This window comes from Hemicordylus capensis, chromosome 2, assembly GCF_027244095.1.
Source record: "Hemicordylus capensis ecotype Gifberg chromosome 2, rHemCap1.1.pri, whole genome shotgun sequence".
Lineage (NCBI taxonomy): Eukaryota > Metazoa > Chordata > Lepidosauria > Squamata > Cordylidae > Hemicordylus > Hemicordylus capensis.
The window spans coordinates 254,919,922-254,939,851 of NC_069658.1; the positions used below are offsets into that span (position 1 = coordinate 254,919,922).

At 45.3% G+C, this 19,930-nt stretch overlaps 1 protein-coding gene across 1 annotated transcript in view; it reads left to right on the top strand.

Moving 5' to 3' along the window:
* LOC128343951 (vomeronasal type-2 receptor 26-like) overlaps nt 1–19,034 on the top strand; it is a 42,059-nt gene extending 23,025 nt beyond the window's left edge. Inside the window, exons 3-5 of the mRNA XM_053293389.1 lie at nt 5,131–5,358; nt 16,778–16,904; nt 18,124–19,034. Coding sequence (XP_053149364.1) covers nt 5,131–5,358; nt 16,778–16,904; nt 18,124–19,034 — 1,266 coding nt within the window. The remainder of the gene's footprint in view (nt 1–5,130; nt 5,359–16,777; nt 16,905–18,123) is intronic.
* Nucleotides 19,035–19,930: the final 896 nt, after the last annotated feature.

Genomic DNA, 19,930 nt, shown 5'->3' on the forward strand with positions numbered 1-19,930 from the left:
CACCCACCCCTCATTAAGTATGGCTTGGCCTCTTAAGGTGTAGTGGATTCTTATCATCATTGCAGGACTTATATTTGACATCTTTGTGTGGGTTGCAGCCCATCCTTTTGTCTCTGTCACTGGAGACAGACTGTTTAATTGTTAATTGTTAATTTATTTTAATGGTGTTTATTTTGTTGTAAACCACCCTGAACCATTTTTGGAAGCGTGGTCTATAAATCAAATCAAATAAATAAACAAATAAATAATGAATGGAAGGACTTTAAAGCTATTCACACAACAGGTAAGCAGGCAGGGCTGGCAGGTGGGCGGAAGCCTGCTCAAAATGTCCTTTCCCCCCAGATGATCCTGCAGCATTAGTCGGAGTGTGGACCACGCTCCCACACAATCCACACTGCTGCATGCAACATGGATCTTCAGAGCCATGTATCTGACAATGCACCCTGTGATGAATGCAATGCATATGGATTCTTTAGTGAGTAGAGGCTCGTGGTTCCATCTGAATCAAGCTTTATTTATTTACGACATGCTGAGCCACTCTCACCCAAGTAATTCAGTAGAAGGGGGAGGAGCCCAGAACAAATGAATCTCAGGGTTTATAAGGGAAATCACAGTAATTTATGCATAAGCCTAAGCTTGTAAAGTCCTCCAGTCAACATATGATTAGTCCTTCAATGCACCAATCCCATTACAGTCAACAGTTTGCATTGCCCTTGACTAACTGAGCATGCCAGTCAGACCAGTCTCATCAACCAATCAACACCAGTTGAAACTGGCCTGGAAGTTTCCTGTAAGTTTGGTTTCTCACTTAGGCAGTTAGGATTGCTCTCTGCTTCATCAAGGGATACCACTGTGGGACAGATACCCTAGGTGCCCATCTTTTTGTGTGCTCAGGCTGCAAGTAGCCCAAGCACATACGTGATCCAGGTGCTCTTAATCTTGGCTAATGGCCAGGCTCCAAAGTGTGGTTAGGTGGGCGGGCAGCCTCAGAATCCACACAGATCCTGGTGCTGCACTTTAGCCTAATCCAGGCTGGGCTGCCCATGGGCGGACCTGGGGTGGGGCAGCCAGGTCATGTGCCCTAGGCACCACAGAAGGGAGGTCACCATGCCAGTTCCTCACACCCCCACCCCCACCCCATTGCCCACCTGCCCAGCCCCAGGGCCCCTCAGCCACTTGCCATCCTGCTTGCCTTCTGCTAGGCCTAGGATCTGCCCCTGGGGGCCTGAAAACTGCAGAGCAGCTCTTCTCTCCCCACTTCTCAGCTGATCGGCGGGTGGGCAGGGCTTACAGAGAGGCCTCCGTGTAGGCCTCCCTGAAGCCTGAACTCGGCAGGCCCCAAGGAAGCCAGGAAGAAGAAGGCAGGCAGAGCTCTGCAGCAGCAGAACCTCTGCCCAGACCATCCAGCACAGATTTTGCCAGGTAGACTGTGAATTCCTTTTTGTGGTGTTCCCCCCCCCCCATATATAGGGATCTGCTTGCCATAGGGCTTTGATAGGGGGGGTGGGGAGACTGAGAAGTCTGAATATTTAATTTAAAACGGAGTGGAAACTTTGCTGGCTTTAAAAACAAAAACTATCTAAAAAGCCCTATAAGTGGTTTGTTTCATGGAAGAAAATTACAAAAACTTCTGGAACAATATTATATTATATTATATTATATTATATTATATTATATTATATTATATTATATTATATTATATTATATTTATTTATTTATTCATTCATTCATTCATAAATGCACTTATGTTCAAGTTGTTTTGCAACCCAGAAGCTCTGAGTGAGAACTGTGAAGCATGTGTTGTGCTTTTGTTTTGTATTTATTTATTTATTTATTTATTTACGTGTGAACTGCTCCCCAATAACTCGCAGGGACTTCAGGGTAAATCTGGCCAACATGTGAATGCAGCTCCTCCATTCCAGAGGAGATGTGTGTTATAGGGCTTTAAAAGCTTCGTGTGAAAAACCTCCTGGAATCAAACTTTACTAAATTTGTTCAGAATTCTGAGAAAACAAACATAGGCTCATCCTGCATGGTTGAAAGTCTCCTTTGCTAATCTGCAGCGAGGGGGCCATTTTAATAATTAGTGTTTCTAGTGTGTTCTAGGCATTAAAAGTAGCACAAATATATAGTACTCAATGTATATCACTGCATATTGTGAAGTGTGCGTGTGTGTGTTCATTGAAATGTATTTCCAGGCAGCATACTTATTTTCAAATATCAGGCTTAAATTCTTGAGAGCCTGGGGAGTGTGGACGCTCTGGACTTTGAGGGGTAGGGCCCCATTTTAAAATCTCGTCTCTGGACCCATTCCAACCTTGCTATGCCCCTGGCGGAATAGATACATATGTATTGATCACTACACATGGGTTTCTGCACAACACCTGCACAGAAGAAAATCCCCTGTAGAAATGTGTCTCTTTTAAATTGACCTTGAATTTTCCATCCATGACTGGGATATCTGAGAGTTACAGTCAATAATAAAAGAACAGCACACTGCTTGTGACAGGAAGGGGCAAATTACAATGATTTCTTAGTCTGGCAGGGGCTGGTTTTGGCCCCGGCAGAACTTGGCTGTCTGCTCCTGTTGCAAATGCCTCTGTCTAGTGTGGCAAACTAATGTATCCTCCTCCCTCCTGGTGTCAAAGTAAGCACTAGTGTGGTGAATGCACCTATACCCCATCATGAGCCAACAGTCATCACAAGACAAAGGCTGGCAGGAATCATTCACTGGTTTATAGATTCTCCCCCATCCCCCCACCACCTTCTTCTTCCCCTATTTTGCTAGTGGCTATTTGGGCAGGTGATCCTCTAGGACACAGTCATGTTTTTTAAAAAGCATGAGATGAGACAGAGAAAATGACACTTGGAATCCTCACATAACTCCTGACTGTTGTTCTAAATCTTTTAGAGAGATGGCTCATGTTTTCAGGTTTTGATCAACAACCATGTTTAGATGGTACAGTGTTCCCTTTAACAGGGATTTCCAGATATTGTTTACTACATCCCAGTATTCCTGTTTGGACAGGGGTGCAATTTCACTGCTTTCCCTAGGCGATATTTTCCCCAGATTTGCCTCTGGGGCTGCCCCAGCCTGGGTTAGGCTGCTTGTGGGAACAGCTGTTTTGTCTTTTTGAGAAGTTGCTTAGGCAGGAGAACTGTCACTGGCTGTCACTACTATAAAAATGAACGGCCTTTGCTAGGTCCCCTGCTCCCTCTACCCAATCCCCTGCTTGATCTGAGGGAACTTATACGGCAATGGAGGGTAGCAGAGGCGTATCTAGGGAAAGTAGCGCCTAGGGCAAGCACTGAAATCGCACCCCCCCCATCCAAACTGACACCCATCTTTCAGATAACTTTAACATAGTTAAAGGGGTACCCAACCTGTGGCACTCCAGACGTTGCTGAATGACAACTCCCATCATCCCAGCCACAATGACTGTAGCTGGGGATGATGGGAGTTGTAGTTCATCAACATCTGGAGTGCCACATGTTGGGAACCCCTGCTCAAGTTGAAGGGCTTCCCAAATGAAGGGCAAAGAAATGAGCTTCTAAGCCCATTTGAACCCCTACAGTCCTTGTTTTACAAGTTAGGAACTGTGGACGCCCTTCCGGTTGCTGCATATCAGAGGAACCACTGAAGTATACAATCCTGTCTAAAAGGGAGAAAGAGACTTTAGCTCACCAAAAGCTGGGAAGGTCCAAGAACTGTTGCACTCATGCTGCCTTTGAACACCGATACCAGTCTCCTAGAATTCTTTATAAGCACTTGAAACCAACTAAGCATTTTTTTTCAAACATCAGACTTGAAGCAACGTGGGGGAAGGGGGGTGGGCGGAACAAACACACACACAGAGAGGGCTAAGGGAGGAGTGCAACTCTAAGGAAGGCAACTGGGGAAGCAGCATGGAGGAAGGGGGAACCAACAAACACACACACACCCGCAGGGCTTAGGAAGGAGCGCAACCCTCCTCCAACAGTAAATAAAAGTAAAATAAATAAGGAAGGCGATGGGGAAGCAGCATGGAGGAAGGAGGGAACCAACACACACACACACACACACACACACACACACACACACACACACACACACGGCTTAGGAAGGAGCGCAACCCTCCTCCAACAGTAAATAATAATAAAATAAATAAGGAAGGTGATGGGGAAGCAGCGTGGTGGAAGGGGTGGGAACCAACAAACACACACACATACATTGAGGACTTAGGAAGGAGCGCAACAACAGTAAATAATAGTAAAATAAATAAGGAAGGCGATGGGGAAGCAGCGTGGAGGAAGGAGGGAACCATCACACACACACACACACACACACGGCTTAGGAAGGAGCGCAACCCTCCTCCAATAGTAAATAATAGTAAAATGAATAAGGAAGGTGACGGGGAAGCAGCGTGGAGGAAGATGGGGGCCAAGATACACACACAGGGATAAGGAAGGAGCCGAGCAGCAGCTCTCTAAGGAAGGTGCCCAGGGAAGCAGCATGGGGGAAGTGGGGGAACGAACACACACACACAGAGGGCTAAGGAAGGAGCACATCTCTAAGGAAGGTGCCTAGCCCGGGAAGCAGCACGGGGGAAGCCGGGGTGGGGGACAAACAAACTCACAGGGCTAAGGAATGTAGAATGCCCAGCAGGCAGCTGCTTAGTCTCCCGGACCACGTGGTTGTGCAGGGAGGCATGCACTGGATTCAACAGCTCAGTGGACGGGGTGTGTGCACTTTGCCGGCCAATGGGAGCACCCGCCCTCCGCTTAGAGATCTCGCGAGTGTGCTTTTTAGCTGCTGCACCTGCGCAAGTGGGGGGTGCATGGGTGGGCGCCCAAAGCCGGCCAGCCACAGCAACGGCACTTGTTGGGGCTTGTTTTTTGTGGTGGTGGGGCAGCCATCTTGCGCCCCCCTTCATGTGGTGCCCAGGGCACGTGCCCTGCCTGCCCCACCTTAGTTATGCATCTGGAGGATAGGTGTCAGTATATTTTTGGATTGTCAGGATGAATGTGGAAAAGTATACCACAACCATAATGAGTTAGCAATATATGTGTACAAGCATAGGGTATTTGTTTTCCAAATGGGCGAGATATACAACATGTTTCTCATCCTAAATGTTTTCTATGTCATTCTAGCTTCATCTTTTCCTGAGACGTCTCCAGTTTTACAATATTAGTAATGAAAGCATTTACTTTGATGAGAACGGGGGCCTGTCAGCTGATTTTGATATTATGAATGCTGTGGCATTTCCCAACAAGTCCATTGCTAGAGTGAAAGTTGGGAGCCTAGAAAGGCAGGCCTCCTCCGAGATCAAGATCACCATTGACCAGAATGCCATTGTGTGGCCCAGGTGGTTTAACCAGGTGGGGGAACTCTTGATTTCACTTTATCCTCTTTGATAACACTTGTTGACCTCTAACCATTTGTTTTGTGAGATACTTGAGACTTCAATGAGCAGGTCTCTATTCAGGAAATGTGCAGCCTAATTACAAAGAATATGAATAGAGTAAAAGGAGAGGAATGTACAACAGTGAGACACATGTTCAGAGAGTGGAAGCAGCACCAGTGGCTGATTCTGATAATAGCAGAGTCTGGCCAGAGCCATGGCTGGCTGTAATCAAGTCAAGAGATGGGAAGCACTGTCCATAGCTCCGAGATTCTCTAGCTTGAGAGCAGTAGCAGCCGATGCGGGTAGTATCTGATAGTAGTAGTAGCTGATGCGTGTGTTTGTGTGTGCACCAACAACGAGAGGCACCTTTAAGCATAAATTAGTAGGTGCTTATCTCCACTCTGGCTGCACTTGCAAGCTGCTCCAAGCAGCAGTGCGCCGCCCAGCACTCCCTGTGGTGGAGGGATCAGTTCAACCACTCACTAGGCCACCGGTGGAGGATCGGCTCCATAGAAGCCAAGTGAGTGGTGGAGCCGATCCCCCACCGCAGGGAGAGCTGGAAGGCGGATTGCTGCTCAGAGCAGCTTGCAGGTGCATCTAGAGTGATGTATCGGGGTACCCTTGACCCCAATAGAGGAGGTTCATTCCTGGGCGGATGGAGCCCAATAATCAGCCCAGACGAGAGGACTTAAGATCAAAGCTTTATTTACTCTTAAGTAGTAAAGGTGCTGCTTGGCTCATGCTCAAAGCAGGACAAAGACTCATTACAGAAAGCAATACATTTATACTCTAAATTATTCTTCAGAAAGCAGCTGCATAGAAGAGGCAGATTGTTGTGGTCACCCGTGACTGGCCAAGGCTGCTGCCGTTGTGCAAGCAGACAGCCAGTCTGTTCTAGCCTTAGCTCACTGCGGTTCCTCTGACTTTTGGGTAAAGGAAAACAACAGGAATAACAGTAGTGAAATCTACTGACAGGGCTTTTCTGCAAGGCGAAGCCTTGGGACTAGTTACGCAGAATGACGTAGCCTAAGTCAAGTTGTGCGTTACTACATCTAATTTGCCATACATCAGTCCCCACTTTCTGTTGTTCGATTCTGAATCCTCAGATCTTTTTGAAGCAACCTATATCTCTCCTCTAGGGTGAACCAACACTTCACATACATCAGAATACATACTCTGAGATCATACAAAACATCATCATACAAAATCATCTTCTGGGTAGCTGTCCCCAGGCTTATATATCAATTCATTGAATTCCATCCTACCCAGAGTACCATCCTAACCCTGAAAGACTACAGTCTCTCCATCCATATATATCATGGCTAGCATCTCGCATTTAGGCACTCTTGGTTTCTCTGGAACATGTTTAACAACATGTTTAAGCAACCGAACAAAGGGAGGTACACAATTAACACAATTAACAAAACAACAACAGGCAAAAAGGATAATGCCCACAGTTAAGAGACCCAGGACTAGGGAGCGTACCCATCCCAGATCAGGCAACCAACTGGTAAGCCATCCCCAGGGATCCCAATCCATTTGGACCCCTACGTTATGAAACACCTGCAGGGCATTTTTAAGTTCCTGGGCCTTCTGGTTTATTTGCCACATAGTAACAACACTTTCCTCCAATCAGGCTCTCCCTTGTTGGGCAGCAAGCATATCAAGGGCTCAACGGTTTTGTAACACCATCTTAGATAAGACTGGACCTCCCCTTGCAGGTCCAACAACATGCACAAAATATCATTATATGATTTCTCAACCTCCTGGGAAACGTTGATTATCGCCCTTTCCAGTTCAATTACCCCCAGACCGGATAGGATTGCCCTCCAGACCTTGTGAAACCCTGTGCTCCGCACTGCTATCGGATTGATGTCCGATGCCCAATGCAGAAAGCTCCCCAGATTCAATACTCTGGAGGCATTCAAATGCTTATGTACTTCTACCCGAGGGGCCAAATGCTTTCTATGCTGTTCGGCCACAAAGCCAATACATTCCTGGTTTATCCAGGATAGGGGTCAGGGAGATGCCTGATCTATATCTCTGTCCTCTCAGCTTCTTCTCCCCACGATCGAGAGATGTCTTACACTGATCATTCAGGCTGAAGCACCCTGAGTTACCTGCCTTCCCCCCGTACCCAGCACTGGTCAGGGAGCAATCCCTGTGGTAGGCACAGGTGAAGCTGAGCCAAAGATACCAAAAGGGGGTACCCCAGGTGTACGTGTCATCCCTGCATGTTTCATATTCAGTGGCTGTCCTGCTTACCAGGATCCCCACTCTGTCATGTACATAAAAAGTATTGTTCCATATTCCCTGGGACTCATTTTCCAGCCTCCCTCCATGAAATTAAACAATGTAACTGAGGTATCTGTATGTTCTCCATCATGCAGAGGGAAATACTTCCCCACATTCAGCTGTGCCCCTTGACACTCCTCCTGAGGAGGCCCATAATCAGCCTTTGCAGGGACAAACTCCCCATTCATAGTGCCAAAAAGCCAGGTGTGGGCACAATATGCATGTGGAGCCAGCTCTCCACCTGGAATTCAGGGATATTCAGGAATTCAACAGATATCTTGCCTTCTCCTACCCCAACTGGGTTGGGGCACCCAAACCAATATCTGTGTATATTTATGTGAGGCCATCTTACAAGAAATACAGGTACTGGCGTGCTGCAAGAGCTATTCCCAACCCCACAGTTATAGATATTAAAGCTCCCCAGACTGGTTTGTCTCTGGAACTGTACACGTAGAGGCTGTCCAGCAGTCGGTTGGGGACACAGGCTCTGGTGGTGAATCCGGTAGCAAGTCTCTGCACCAGTTCCTGTACATACGCCTGCTGTGCATCATCCCCCCTTACAGTCAAGTCAATGTCGTTCGTGACAATTGAAATGTGAACTACCCGCCCATAGAACACTTCAAAAGGGGCAAAAGGGTCAGACGTGTACGATATAGAGCCAATGGCAATGCTCTAACCCAGTTCCAATTAAGCTCCAAAGCCAAACATGTCAAGTGTTTCTTCAAAAACTTATTCATCCAGGCGTTCTCCAGGTGTACAGGTATACAGGCCTTCCTCAGATATTTGGCATCAAATCAGATATTTGGCATCATTACATTTCCATCAGATGTTTGACATCATTAACTACAGCACTCCGGGATGCATGAGGATCAGGAACAAGAAACCTGCATCATGGCCTTTCCCCCGAACCCAAAACAGGGCAGCCAATGGATGTTCCGTCATCATTGGCCTGGACTGGGAATATAGATGGGGAACCCCCCCTCAGGCAGCCGCTGTTGCTGATGATGGTTAGCCTGGCCTGTCACACTGCCGGTCCTTCTGGGCCAGGACTGCTGTCCTCTGAAGGCTCCCTTCCCTTTCACTTGACCATTGCTTTGGTCTTTAACAGAAAGACATCCCTCTCAGGAAAGACAGTTCAAGACAATCCTGCTTATTTTAGCAATAAAAGATAGACGCATGAATTTCCAATCCCCCCCCTTAAAGTCCAAAACAGGGGATAGTGTCCTCATTTGTGGCTTGTGACAACTGCTGTGGCTATGCCACAGGTAGAAAAGGCTTCACCCAATGAGCAATCCTGAGCAGGAGGCAAAAACAATAAAAACCAAAAGGGAAAACAATAACGATGTTCACATTCTTCCCCCCTTGTGGGTTTGTGACTGAGAAACCATTAAAATCTGAGAGGTCATACATAGCCTTATCACTCGAGAGGCCACAACAGAAATTCTAGCGCTTGAATGTCACAATGGCCTTTTGGGTGGAACTACTGATAGTCCCATTCCCCTGTAGCCTCATAGAGTCTCTCTTATATCCAGCTGTTCTTCTGAAAGGTCCAAAGCAGTGTACTACATAAGCCTTATTTCTTTTCACAACAATCCTCCAAGGCAGACCAGGCAGTTTAAGTGGCTGGTCCAGTGTCACCCAGCAAGTGTCATGGTCGAATGAGGATCCAGACTTGGGTCCTCCCGGTCCTAGCCTAGCACTCTAACCTCCACGCTGGCTGCCTACATACTTACAGACCTCCGTCAGGGCAATCGATCTCCATCCAGTGTATCTGACCTCATTCTCCATAAAAGATTCATCAGTGACATCTGGCCCTTTGGGATTCTCACTGTCCCCATCTAAGCCATGTGTAGATAGTGTTCCAGCTCTCCGTCTTCAACCTCATCACTAGTAAGCTTGGTAGGGCAACAATATCCTCATAAAAACCTACATAAAAGAAACAGTCCTTGCCCCCAAGCAAAATACCATACCTTGTTGAAATAGAATCAAAATCTCTTTCGCGAGGTCTAGAGTCTCATGAAACAAACAGGCTTCCTTATTAAAAGATATCATCAAGAAAAATAGAGCCCCTGGTGGCACAGTGGTAAAACTGCCGCCCTGTAACCAGAAGGTTACAAGTTCGATCCTGACCAGGGGTTCAAGGTTGACTCAGCCTTCCCTCCTTCTGAGGTCAGTAAAATGAGTACCCAGAATGTTGGGGGCAATATGCTAAATCATTGTAAACCGCTTAGAGAGCTCTGGCTATAGAGCGGTATATAAATGTAAGTGCTATTGCTAAAAATGTCCATAGTCTTGCAGAGGAGTGAAGCCTGTGATAAACACAAGTTATTATCTAATCTCTAGTCAGGAGCTGTGAAAACAGGGTATGGGTTTTACGACAACACACAAAAAACTTGATGCCTTTCAAACTGGGAGGTTTTCCAGGTAATATGCAAACCAGTCCTTTGGAACTCTCTGCTACTTGGTATAAAAAATCTAGAATCCTAAAGTTCCCTGTGAAAGCAAAGCAGGGCTGGCGGTAGGACAAATTTATATATTTTGAAGCCTCAGACCCATTGATAATACTCTCAGTTTACATCAAAAACAATTAGTAGAAATATTTCATACATATTGCGAAGATATAAAACAATAACTCCACTTAGAACAACAAGTTGCTGTTCAGAGATCTTCCTTCTCACTCAATATTTGGAGTGGGGAGACTACACTCTGGTCATAGGCCACCATTGGCTCTCTGAATCTGACCGACCCCATGTTGGAGACGCTTTTCCATGTACAGTCTATGTAAAAAAAAACAAAAAAAAAAACAAACCCAAAACAACTTAAACAAAGTTAGAGGAACCTAAGAGCCCCCCCTTTCCCTTGCCAAGGAGATATACCTGCTTGGTGTATCTATACACTTACACTCAAGCAATTTTATTACAGCCATAGGCCATACAGAAAACGTAAAGACAATTAAAAGTATATATTTATACAAAGCTTTTCCCCAGTCTCCCTTTAGCTCAAGAAAGTATCACAGGTTTGCAATAAAGAAGTTACTAAAAGCCAATACTACAGTGTAAGATTACATCTGACAAAAACAAGTGCATTCTGAGTGACAAGGAGGACACACGCAGTCTGACATTGGGAGAATGGAGTAGACAGAACTCGCCCTTTCTTCTGCATATACATTGCAACCCAGCCATTTAGCAGCATTCTCCCCTTTCGCAGAAGGAGGAAGACCCACAAAGAAGGAAAACTGTCATTCAGAACCTGTTTCTGGCCAAGACTGGGGTGCTGCGAGAGTTCCTTCTGTTGCTAAGACCACGGCGACTAACTATACCTTAGGAATTTAATCTCAGGGCAAGTTCCAAATTGTAACAATTTACAGAAATAATAGCAAGTCACTAAAACACTTTCACATATATAACAAAAGTCCCATCAGTACCAAGATGAATGGCAGAATACTCTCTTCATTTTAACAAAATGTGGAATCCCACACAGAACTTAACAGAAATAAAGTTCTCAGGAACAAAATTTATACTGGAGCATATCTGGGCTCCCATTAGAAACATACACACACATACACAGCTCCCCTGGTATTAACATAAGACACAGTCAATATTTAAACAAAGTTTTAGATGGGAGGTAGAAAAGTTCACATGTTAGTGATACAATTAAATACCATTTTAGAAACACACACACATACACAGCTCCCCTGGAATTAACATCAAGCACAGTTAGCATTCAAACAAACACTTCGATAAGAAGCAGGGAAGTCCACGTTTAGTGATACAATTAAATACCATTTAGAAAACATAACAAAATGAACAGCTACATACTTCAACTGCATTTAAACAAAATAAAACTGTGGTCTTATTTAACAATTTAATAAATGTTAATTCATCTAAGCATGTTTACCCATGAGCAAGTTATCCAGTCAAGCGGAACACACACACAAAATCCCCAGAAAACACAGTTTTCTAGACCAGAAAATGGTCTATAAATCAACATTCTTTTCCCGACCCATCTCAGATCGCAGTCCTTAAGACACTGTTGCATTTCATTCCTTTTCCATGTATCATCCAAGCCAAAACCTTTCCTCTTGACCACAGTGTCTATAAATCTCCAACATGCCAAATCCAACCTTTCAACCCACACTACATACATTTCATTCTGTTTAAATAAAGACTTCCCGGTTGTCCTTCAAACTTCAAACCACATAGCAATACATTCCATTCAAAATTCCTTTTTTCACTTACAAACCTTTCTCTCTCCTAAGCAGTGCTTGATGACAATCACAGCAGAATAAGTGAAGAAAGAGCTGAGGTTAAGTTTTCATAGTACTCCAAATAGCTAATCAAGCAATAACAAAACAAAACAAAAAACTGGAGGAGCGGCGTGCGCTTTCACCCTTGCTCCCCCCTTTCACTCAGCTAAAGCAACAAGCAGCTGTTTGAGCTTCGAAACAACATATAACAAACTTCCCAGTTAGAATAGAACAACCTTCCGATAGTAAAACATATGGTAGAGATCTTTTCAGTGGGCTGGCAGGTACCTTGCCAACGGCGGCCAATGTGGTCTTCCAGTACCCACAACCCTTCATCAGCTTGTCTCGAGACCACAACTCCACAAAACTCTGAGCATATTGATGCTCTTCATATTTACCCATCTGGGTACAAAACAAAAGCAGGTGCAAAATATTTTGGTAGTCCATGGACAAAAATTAATCATTTTCGTCTTCCTCAACGGGTCGCCGCCCATAAGAACCTGCCAGTTCTTTAAAACACATTCCAACGGGGTGTATGACTCCCCCCTTGATTCGCTCTGAGCTTTCCCCATCACTATGTGGGGCTTGGGACTTTAACCCAGCAGGTGGGACTAACCAGGCCCCCCAGCTGCTCCCCAGAAGGGCCGAAGCCGAGCAGCCCTGGACAAACCCAATGAGTGGGACTTTAAACAAGTGGGACCCTGACCTACCCTGTGCACCTGGACTATAGCGTCTAAGATTGTGCAACACTCACCCTAATCCTTGCAAACTGAGACTCTAACCCTTGCGCGCTTCTTCCCATCCCGCCGGCCGGACTGCACCCAGTGATCCGGCTCTCTGGACTCCTCACACTTGTGGTGGCCACTCGGGAGCTGCTCTGCCTGTGAAAAAGGACCCGGGAAACTCCCCAGCAGTTGGCATGCCTTTTCACCCAGCGAGAGCCCCGGAGGGGTCGCACCGCCCAGTGGGGTCCCTAACTGCACCCCACATCCAAGCCACGGCACCACTTGATGTATTGGGGTACCCTTGACCCCAATAGAGGAGGTTCGTTCCTGGGCGGATGGTGCCCAATAATCAGCCCAGACGAGAGGACTTAAGATCAAAGCTTTATTTACTCTTAAGTAGTAAAGGTGCTGCTTGGCTCGTGCTCAAAGCAGGACAAAGACTCATTACAGAAAGCAATACATTTATACTCTAAATTATTCTTCAGAAAGCAGCTGCATAGAAGAGGCAGATTGTTGTGGTCACCCGTGACTGGCCAAGGCTGCTGCCGTTGTGCAAGCAGACAGCCAGTCTGTTCCATCCTTATCTCACTGTGGTTCCTCTGACTTTTGGGGAAAGGAAAACAACAGGAATAACAGTAGTGAAATCTACTGACAGGGCTTTTCTGCAAGGCGAAGCCCTGAGACTAGTTAAGCAGAATGACGTAGCCTAAGTAAAGCTGTGCGTTACTACATCTAATTTGCCATACATCAAGAGCGGAGGTAAGCAGCTACTAATGTATGCTTAATGGTGCCTCTTGCCACCACCCCCACTGGCCGCTACTGCTTGAGAGCGATCACTTCATCTGATAGCTGAAGAAACTGAGGTCTGATGTTTCAGGCAGCAGAAGGCACACTTTGTCCCACACCATGAAATATGAACATGTAGCAGGGCCAGAGTGTAACAATCCTTGAAATGGGTGTGGATAATAACAATTTCTACTGCTACTGCTACATCATCATCACCATCATCATCATCATTATCATCAATTGTTCTCTGGGCAGCTCACAAGAATAAAAGAATCTAATTAAAACACAGAACGCAAAATAAAGAAATTACAATAGAAAATACAAAATACAGTGCAAAACATTTTAAAATGTTTATTTAAAAAATCAGTATTGAAAAGCCTGAATGAATAAAAAGGTCTTCACCTGGCAACTAAAAGAGCAATGTGACAACACCACGTGAGCATCACGGGTGAATTAGCAAGGAAGTCTAACACAGACATTTTGAATTTCAGAAGAGGAAACTTCTCCAAAATGAGGAGTATGATGAAAAGAAAGCTGAAAGGCAAAATCAGGAGAGTCACTTCGCTCCAGAATGCATGGAGTTTACACAAAACCACAATACTAGAAGCCCACTTAGATTGTATACACCAAAGGAGGAAAGGTACTACTAAGTCCAGGAGAATGCCAGCATGGCTAACAGGTACTGTCAAGGAATCCATAAAAGGGTAGAAGACTTCCTTCGATCGAAATTGGAGACGCCCAGAGACGAATGTTTGGGGCGGTGTACAAATTAGATAGATAGATAGATAGATAGATAGATAGATAGATAGTTAGATAGATAAAAATAACCAGGATGCAGAAGTGTGTTGTATGTAACAATGGACACTTATGCATATAAATTTCAATCACACATCACTGTGCAATTCAAACCTTCTTACATCTTGTGGCAGAGAATTCCATGGGTTAATTATGCACTGTGTGAAAAATACTTCCTTTTATGAGTCCTAAATGTCTTGGCAATCAGTTTCATGGGATGACCCATCATTCTAGTGTTATGTGAGAGGGAGAAAAACTTATCCCTCTCCACTTTGTCCACACCATGCACATGGGTGGATTAGCCTTTTTGCCACCTCCAGGCAAAAAGGCTTTGGCTGCCCCTTTACCTTAAAAAAATGAAACTGTTGTGCAGTGGCGGCAGTAGGTTGCAGGAAGTGGGGCGGGTGGAGGGCGAGGGGAAACTTTCCCTCTTTGCTCAGGCTGCGGCAGCTGCTGCAGTGAGGTTGGGAGGGGGTGAGGAGAAAATCCACCACTTTTGCATTGTCAAAAAACCTTCTGTGTGGCGGCAGCAGTAACTGGAGGGGGGAGCGAGGAGGGGTGAGTTTCCCTTTACCTAAATATTTACCCAGGGAGGGAGGGTGGGATGGGGCACGGCAGTGGCAGCAGCTTCAGAGAGGCTCCTCCTCGCCCCCACACCCTCCCTGCTTCTACTGCCACCCCCAGAGACAACATCAGTGAGCAAAGGGAGAACCTTCTCCTCACCCCCCACCCTCGCTGCAGCTGCCTCTATCTCAGAGAGGGGCAGCAAAATTTGAGGAGTTTCCTCAAATTTTGCCACCATAGGCAAATGCTTACACTGCCTCTCCTTGAATCCGCCACTGACCATGCATAATTTTATAGACCTCTAGCATGTCTCTCCTCAGTTCTCTTTTTTCTAATCTAAAAAGATGTTGTAGCCTTGTCTCATAAGGAAGGTGCTCTAGGCCCCGATCCTCTTGGTTGCCCTCTTCTGCACCTTTTCCAGTTCTACAATGTCCTTTTTTAGATGTGGTGACCAGAATTGTACACAGTACTCCAAGTGTGGTGGCACCATAGTTTTGTATAAGTGCATTATAATATTACCAATTTTATTTTCAACCACCTTCCTAATGATCCCTAGCATGGAATTGACCTTTTTCACAGCTGCCACACATTGGAGTCAACACTTTCAACGAGCTGTTCACCATGACCCCAAGATCCTTCTCCTGGTCAGTTACTCACAGCTCAAATCCCATCAGAGTATATGTGAAGTTGGGTTTTTTTTGCCCTAATATATATCACATTACACTTGCCAACATTGAACCGCATTTGCCGTTTTGCGTGTGTAATATTTCTTGGTGACTGCTGTGATGAGCTCCATGTCCGGCCTTGAGTCTAACTTGTGCTTCACTCACTGCTCTGGTCTGCTCTGCAATCTGCATTGCAAGGTGTGCTCATTCAAGTTGCTCTAGTTGTGCTTATGGCTATACTTGCTGCTAAGTAAGGGTGCTGCTGTAGCAGCTGTTGCAATGCTAGGAAGTAACGGAAGGAGTCATAATTGTGAGAGAGAGAGCAACTTGTGCCAGCAATGTTACTGCAGCACAAGCAGTGTGGCTGGCAGTGGATTCTGGGATAGTGAGTCTTTTTTGGACATTTTTGGACTGTCTTTGAAATGTGTGTTCTGTGTTGGGAGGGACAGGTTCCCTTCTACTGTGTGCTTCTTGAGTGTTTTTCAAGGCAGGGTTGCAAAATTGTGCACTCTGCTTGTTCCAGCCATAGGAAACAATGGGGGACACCCAATTGTTCCCCATGGGTACCACCTCAGCACACCAAAGTGGGTTGGGTGGTATGGCATGATAGGTGCTACCTACCACCCAACCCAGAAAAGAAAAGGGCAAACGGGTGATATTTATCAATTTTTTTGAGCTTTCCCCATGCATGCATGACAGCCGAGCTCCCTCCCTTTGGTTTTTTTGGATGGGAAAGTTTAAAAAAATGTTAAATATTGCCCGCGTACCCCTTTATTTTTTGTGTTGGGTGGTCAGTAGCACCCATCATGCCCTATCACCCAGCCTACTTTGGTGTCCCTAGGAATTACCCATGGGGAACAATGGGGTGTTTCGAGTGCCCCATTGTTCCCTATGGCTGAAACATTTGAAACATTTCGAGTCTGTTTCATTGAAACAGCCAGCTCTGATGCTGTTTCAATGAAACATTTCAAACAGTTTGCATTTTGTTTCAAGCTCAAAACAAAATGCAAAATCCATTTTGTGCACACCCTTAGTTCTTCATTCACCGTAATTGTCCCTTTCCCCTTTCCTTATTGTTGCATCAAGTCTCCAGTCTTTCCCTTTTCTGCCCTGCCCTTGAATTTTAGAACAGAAAAAGCACCAAAGAGATGTCTCTTCCATGCAGCTATGTGTCATAATTACTGCCCTCAAAATAGAAGGCCTGGCATCATTCGCGGATAAAACCAGGCTTAGAACTAGAGGTCTCTTTTCCAGCTCCCTTCCACAGACAAAAACTCTGAACACATTGTGCTCAGTGCTTCTTTTCCTTATGCTTAGACCCTGCCTCATTCCAGATGTACAGAAAGCTGCTGCCCTGGATACGTCAAGGTGATGAAAGAAGGAGAGCCAGTTTGCTGCTATGATTGTGCTCCATGCAAGGGAGGGACCATCTCAACTCAGGAAGGTAGGCGACAATGGGGAAAGGGGTGCCTATTAAGAATTGGGCACAGTAGTACAGGTGTACAGTAGTACATATGCTGGTAACCTCCATATTTGACTACTGCAATGCACTCTATGTGGGGCTGCCTTTGTATGTCGTTTGGAACCTGCAGTTGGTGAAAATGTGGCAGTCAGGTTGCTCTCCAGGTCATCTCAAAGAGACCATATTACTCCTATATTAAAAGAATCTACACTGGCTAGGCTACCAATATGTTTCTGGGCAAAATACAAGGTGCTGGTTATAACCTATGAAGCCCTAAAGAGCTTAGGCCCAGGGTATTTCAGAGATCATATTTTTCACTATTATTTATTATTATTATTGATTCGATTTCTATACCACCCTTCAAAAAATGGCTCAGGGCGGTTTACACAGAGAAATAACAAACACTATGAACCCCATTGTCCATTGATATAATCCAGAGAGATCTGTCTGCAGCTGCCACCAGCTCATTTGGTGATTACTCAGGGACAGACCATACCTGTTGCTACCCCAAGATTTTAGAATGCACTCTCTGCTGAAGTAAGAGCCTCCTCATCTCTGACAGCTCTTAAAAATTCTTTAAAGATGTATTTATTCACCCAAGCTTTTTAAACTAGAATTGTGGTTTTAAATCATTTTTTTGTTTTAATGTTTTAATGTTTGTTTTATGTTGTTGTAAACCATTCAGAGATGCAAGTTTGGCATGCTATATAAATTATAACAAACAAGCAAATAAACAATAAATCAGTGCCTGGGGTCAGTTTTGGTGTGCATGAAGGTGAACAAACAGAAACTTAATCGAGACAAGATAGAAGTACTGTTGGTTGGAAACTCAGGAAACCTTGGAGTGGATGTTCAGGCTCATTGCCCAGGAGCTTTGATCTCAAGGACTGAACTCCACACCTTCCGCATGAAGAGCATGTCCTCTTTTGGATAAATTTGACCCCTCCCCCTCATATTTATAGTTCATCACTTCCCCATATTTGTCTCATCTGACTTTTGCAGCATCTAAGTTCTCACTCCTCAAATGTATCTTGCATGGGATATAATAGATGACAGATTGGATGTTATTCCATCTTATTTGTTTGTTATTTCTCTGTGTAAACCTCCCTGAGCCATCTTTGGAAGGGCGGTATAGAAATCGAATAAACAACAACAACAACAGATGCCAGAGGAACACTGAAGTCACTCTTATGCCTTTCAGATTCAGACGATTGTAACAAGTGTCCAGAAGATCAGCATCCAAACAAGGACCAAGATCAATGTGTCCCCAAAGTTGTAACTTTCCTATCCTATGAAAAACCTTTGGGGATCACCCTAGCTTGCCTTGCACTGTTCTTTTCATTATGCACAGCACTTGTTTTAGGAATCTTCATTAAATATTTAGACACTCCAGTCGTCAAAGCCAACAACCGTGACCTCTCCTACATGCTCCTGGTTTCCCTCCTCCTCTCCTTTTGGTCCTCCTTTCTGTTCATTGGTCAGCCCCAGAAGGTGAGCTGCTTCCTACGACAAACTGCCTTCAGCATCATCTTCTCATTTTCCATCTCTTGTGTGTTGGCCAAAACCATCACTGTGGTGGTGGCATTCATGGCCACCAAGCCAGGGAACAGGATGAGGAAATGGCTGGGGAAGAGTCTGGCCAACTCCATTGTCTTGTCCTGTTCCATTGTCCAAGTGGGCATTTGTGCTATCTGGCTGGGCATCTCTCCCCCCTTCCCAGAGGCTGACATGCACTCCCAGGCTGGGCAGATCACCCTGCAATGCAACGAAGGGTCTGTCGCCATGTTTTACACTGCCCTTGGCTACATGGGCTTCCTGGCGGCCATCTCTTTCACGGTGGCTTTCCTAGCCAGGAAGCTGCCTGGATCCTTCAACGAGGCCAAGCTGATCACCTTCAGCATGTTGGTCTTTTGCAGTGTGTGGGTGTCCTTTGTGCCCTCCTACCTGAGCACCAAGGGGAAATACATGGTGGCTGTGCAGGTCTTTTCCATCTTGGCCTCCAGCCTGGGATTACTGGGTTGCATCTTTCTTCCCAAATGCTACATCATTGTTCTGAGACCTGATCTAAATACAAAGGAGCATTTAATGATGAAAACTGAACACGGTACCTGATTCTTAATATATTCACTTAATATATCCCCCCCCCGCAATTGGCATTTCTTTGTCCAGCATGGCTCTAATAAAATCATGTATTTCCCATATGAGTATACCCCCTCACCCAATCTGAGATGCTATTAGCATAAGTCTTCCTTTTCTTCATGTACTTTAGGAAAGTACCTGGTTATGACTAGGGATGTGCATGAATTGGTTCAAGGTGAACCATTTCGCTAACCAGGATGGTTGACTGCTGACTGAACTAGAGATGGTTCAGTCCGTGATAAAACCAAGCTTGGCCTGAGGTGCACTGGGTTGAACCACTTCTGCGGTTAGAGGGGACTATGCCTGTAAAGCGGAATCTGATGAGGGACCCCACAGTACTTGGGCCATTGATGTGTGGAACTACTTTTTGCTGTATTATTAAGTGCCTTACTGCTTCCTACAGACACCCTGCTACCATATCATATTATTTGGGAAAGAACATGCAAGAAATCTACTCTGCTCCATATTTATATATGTATATCCCGTTCTTCCTCCCAAGAGCCCACAGCAGTGCACAAAGCGTTATGTTTATCCTCAACAGCGACCCTGTGAGGTAGGTCAAGGTGAGAGATAAATGAATGGCCCAGAGTCACCCAGTGAGTTTCATGGCAGATGGAGGATTGAACTCAGATCTCTTCGGTCCTGGAACAACACACTAAGCATCACACTGCACTGGCTTTCAGTGAAGGAACTCAAGGAAGCCTCAGGAAATTAGCAGGAGCTGGAGACAAGAGACATCAACACATTTGTAAATTTAAAAGCAAAAGCAACCAACTGTGCATGTTCAGTCCTTCACACATGTGTTTGGTTAGCATATTATAGTTCCCCACACACAAAGAGGAGCCCAGCTTAAGCTGCACACGACTTTG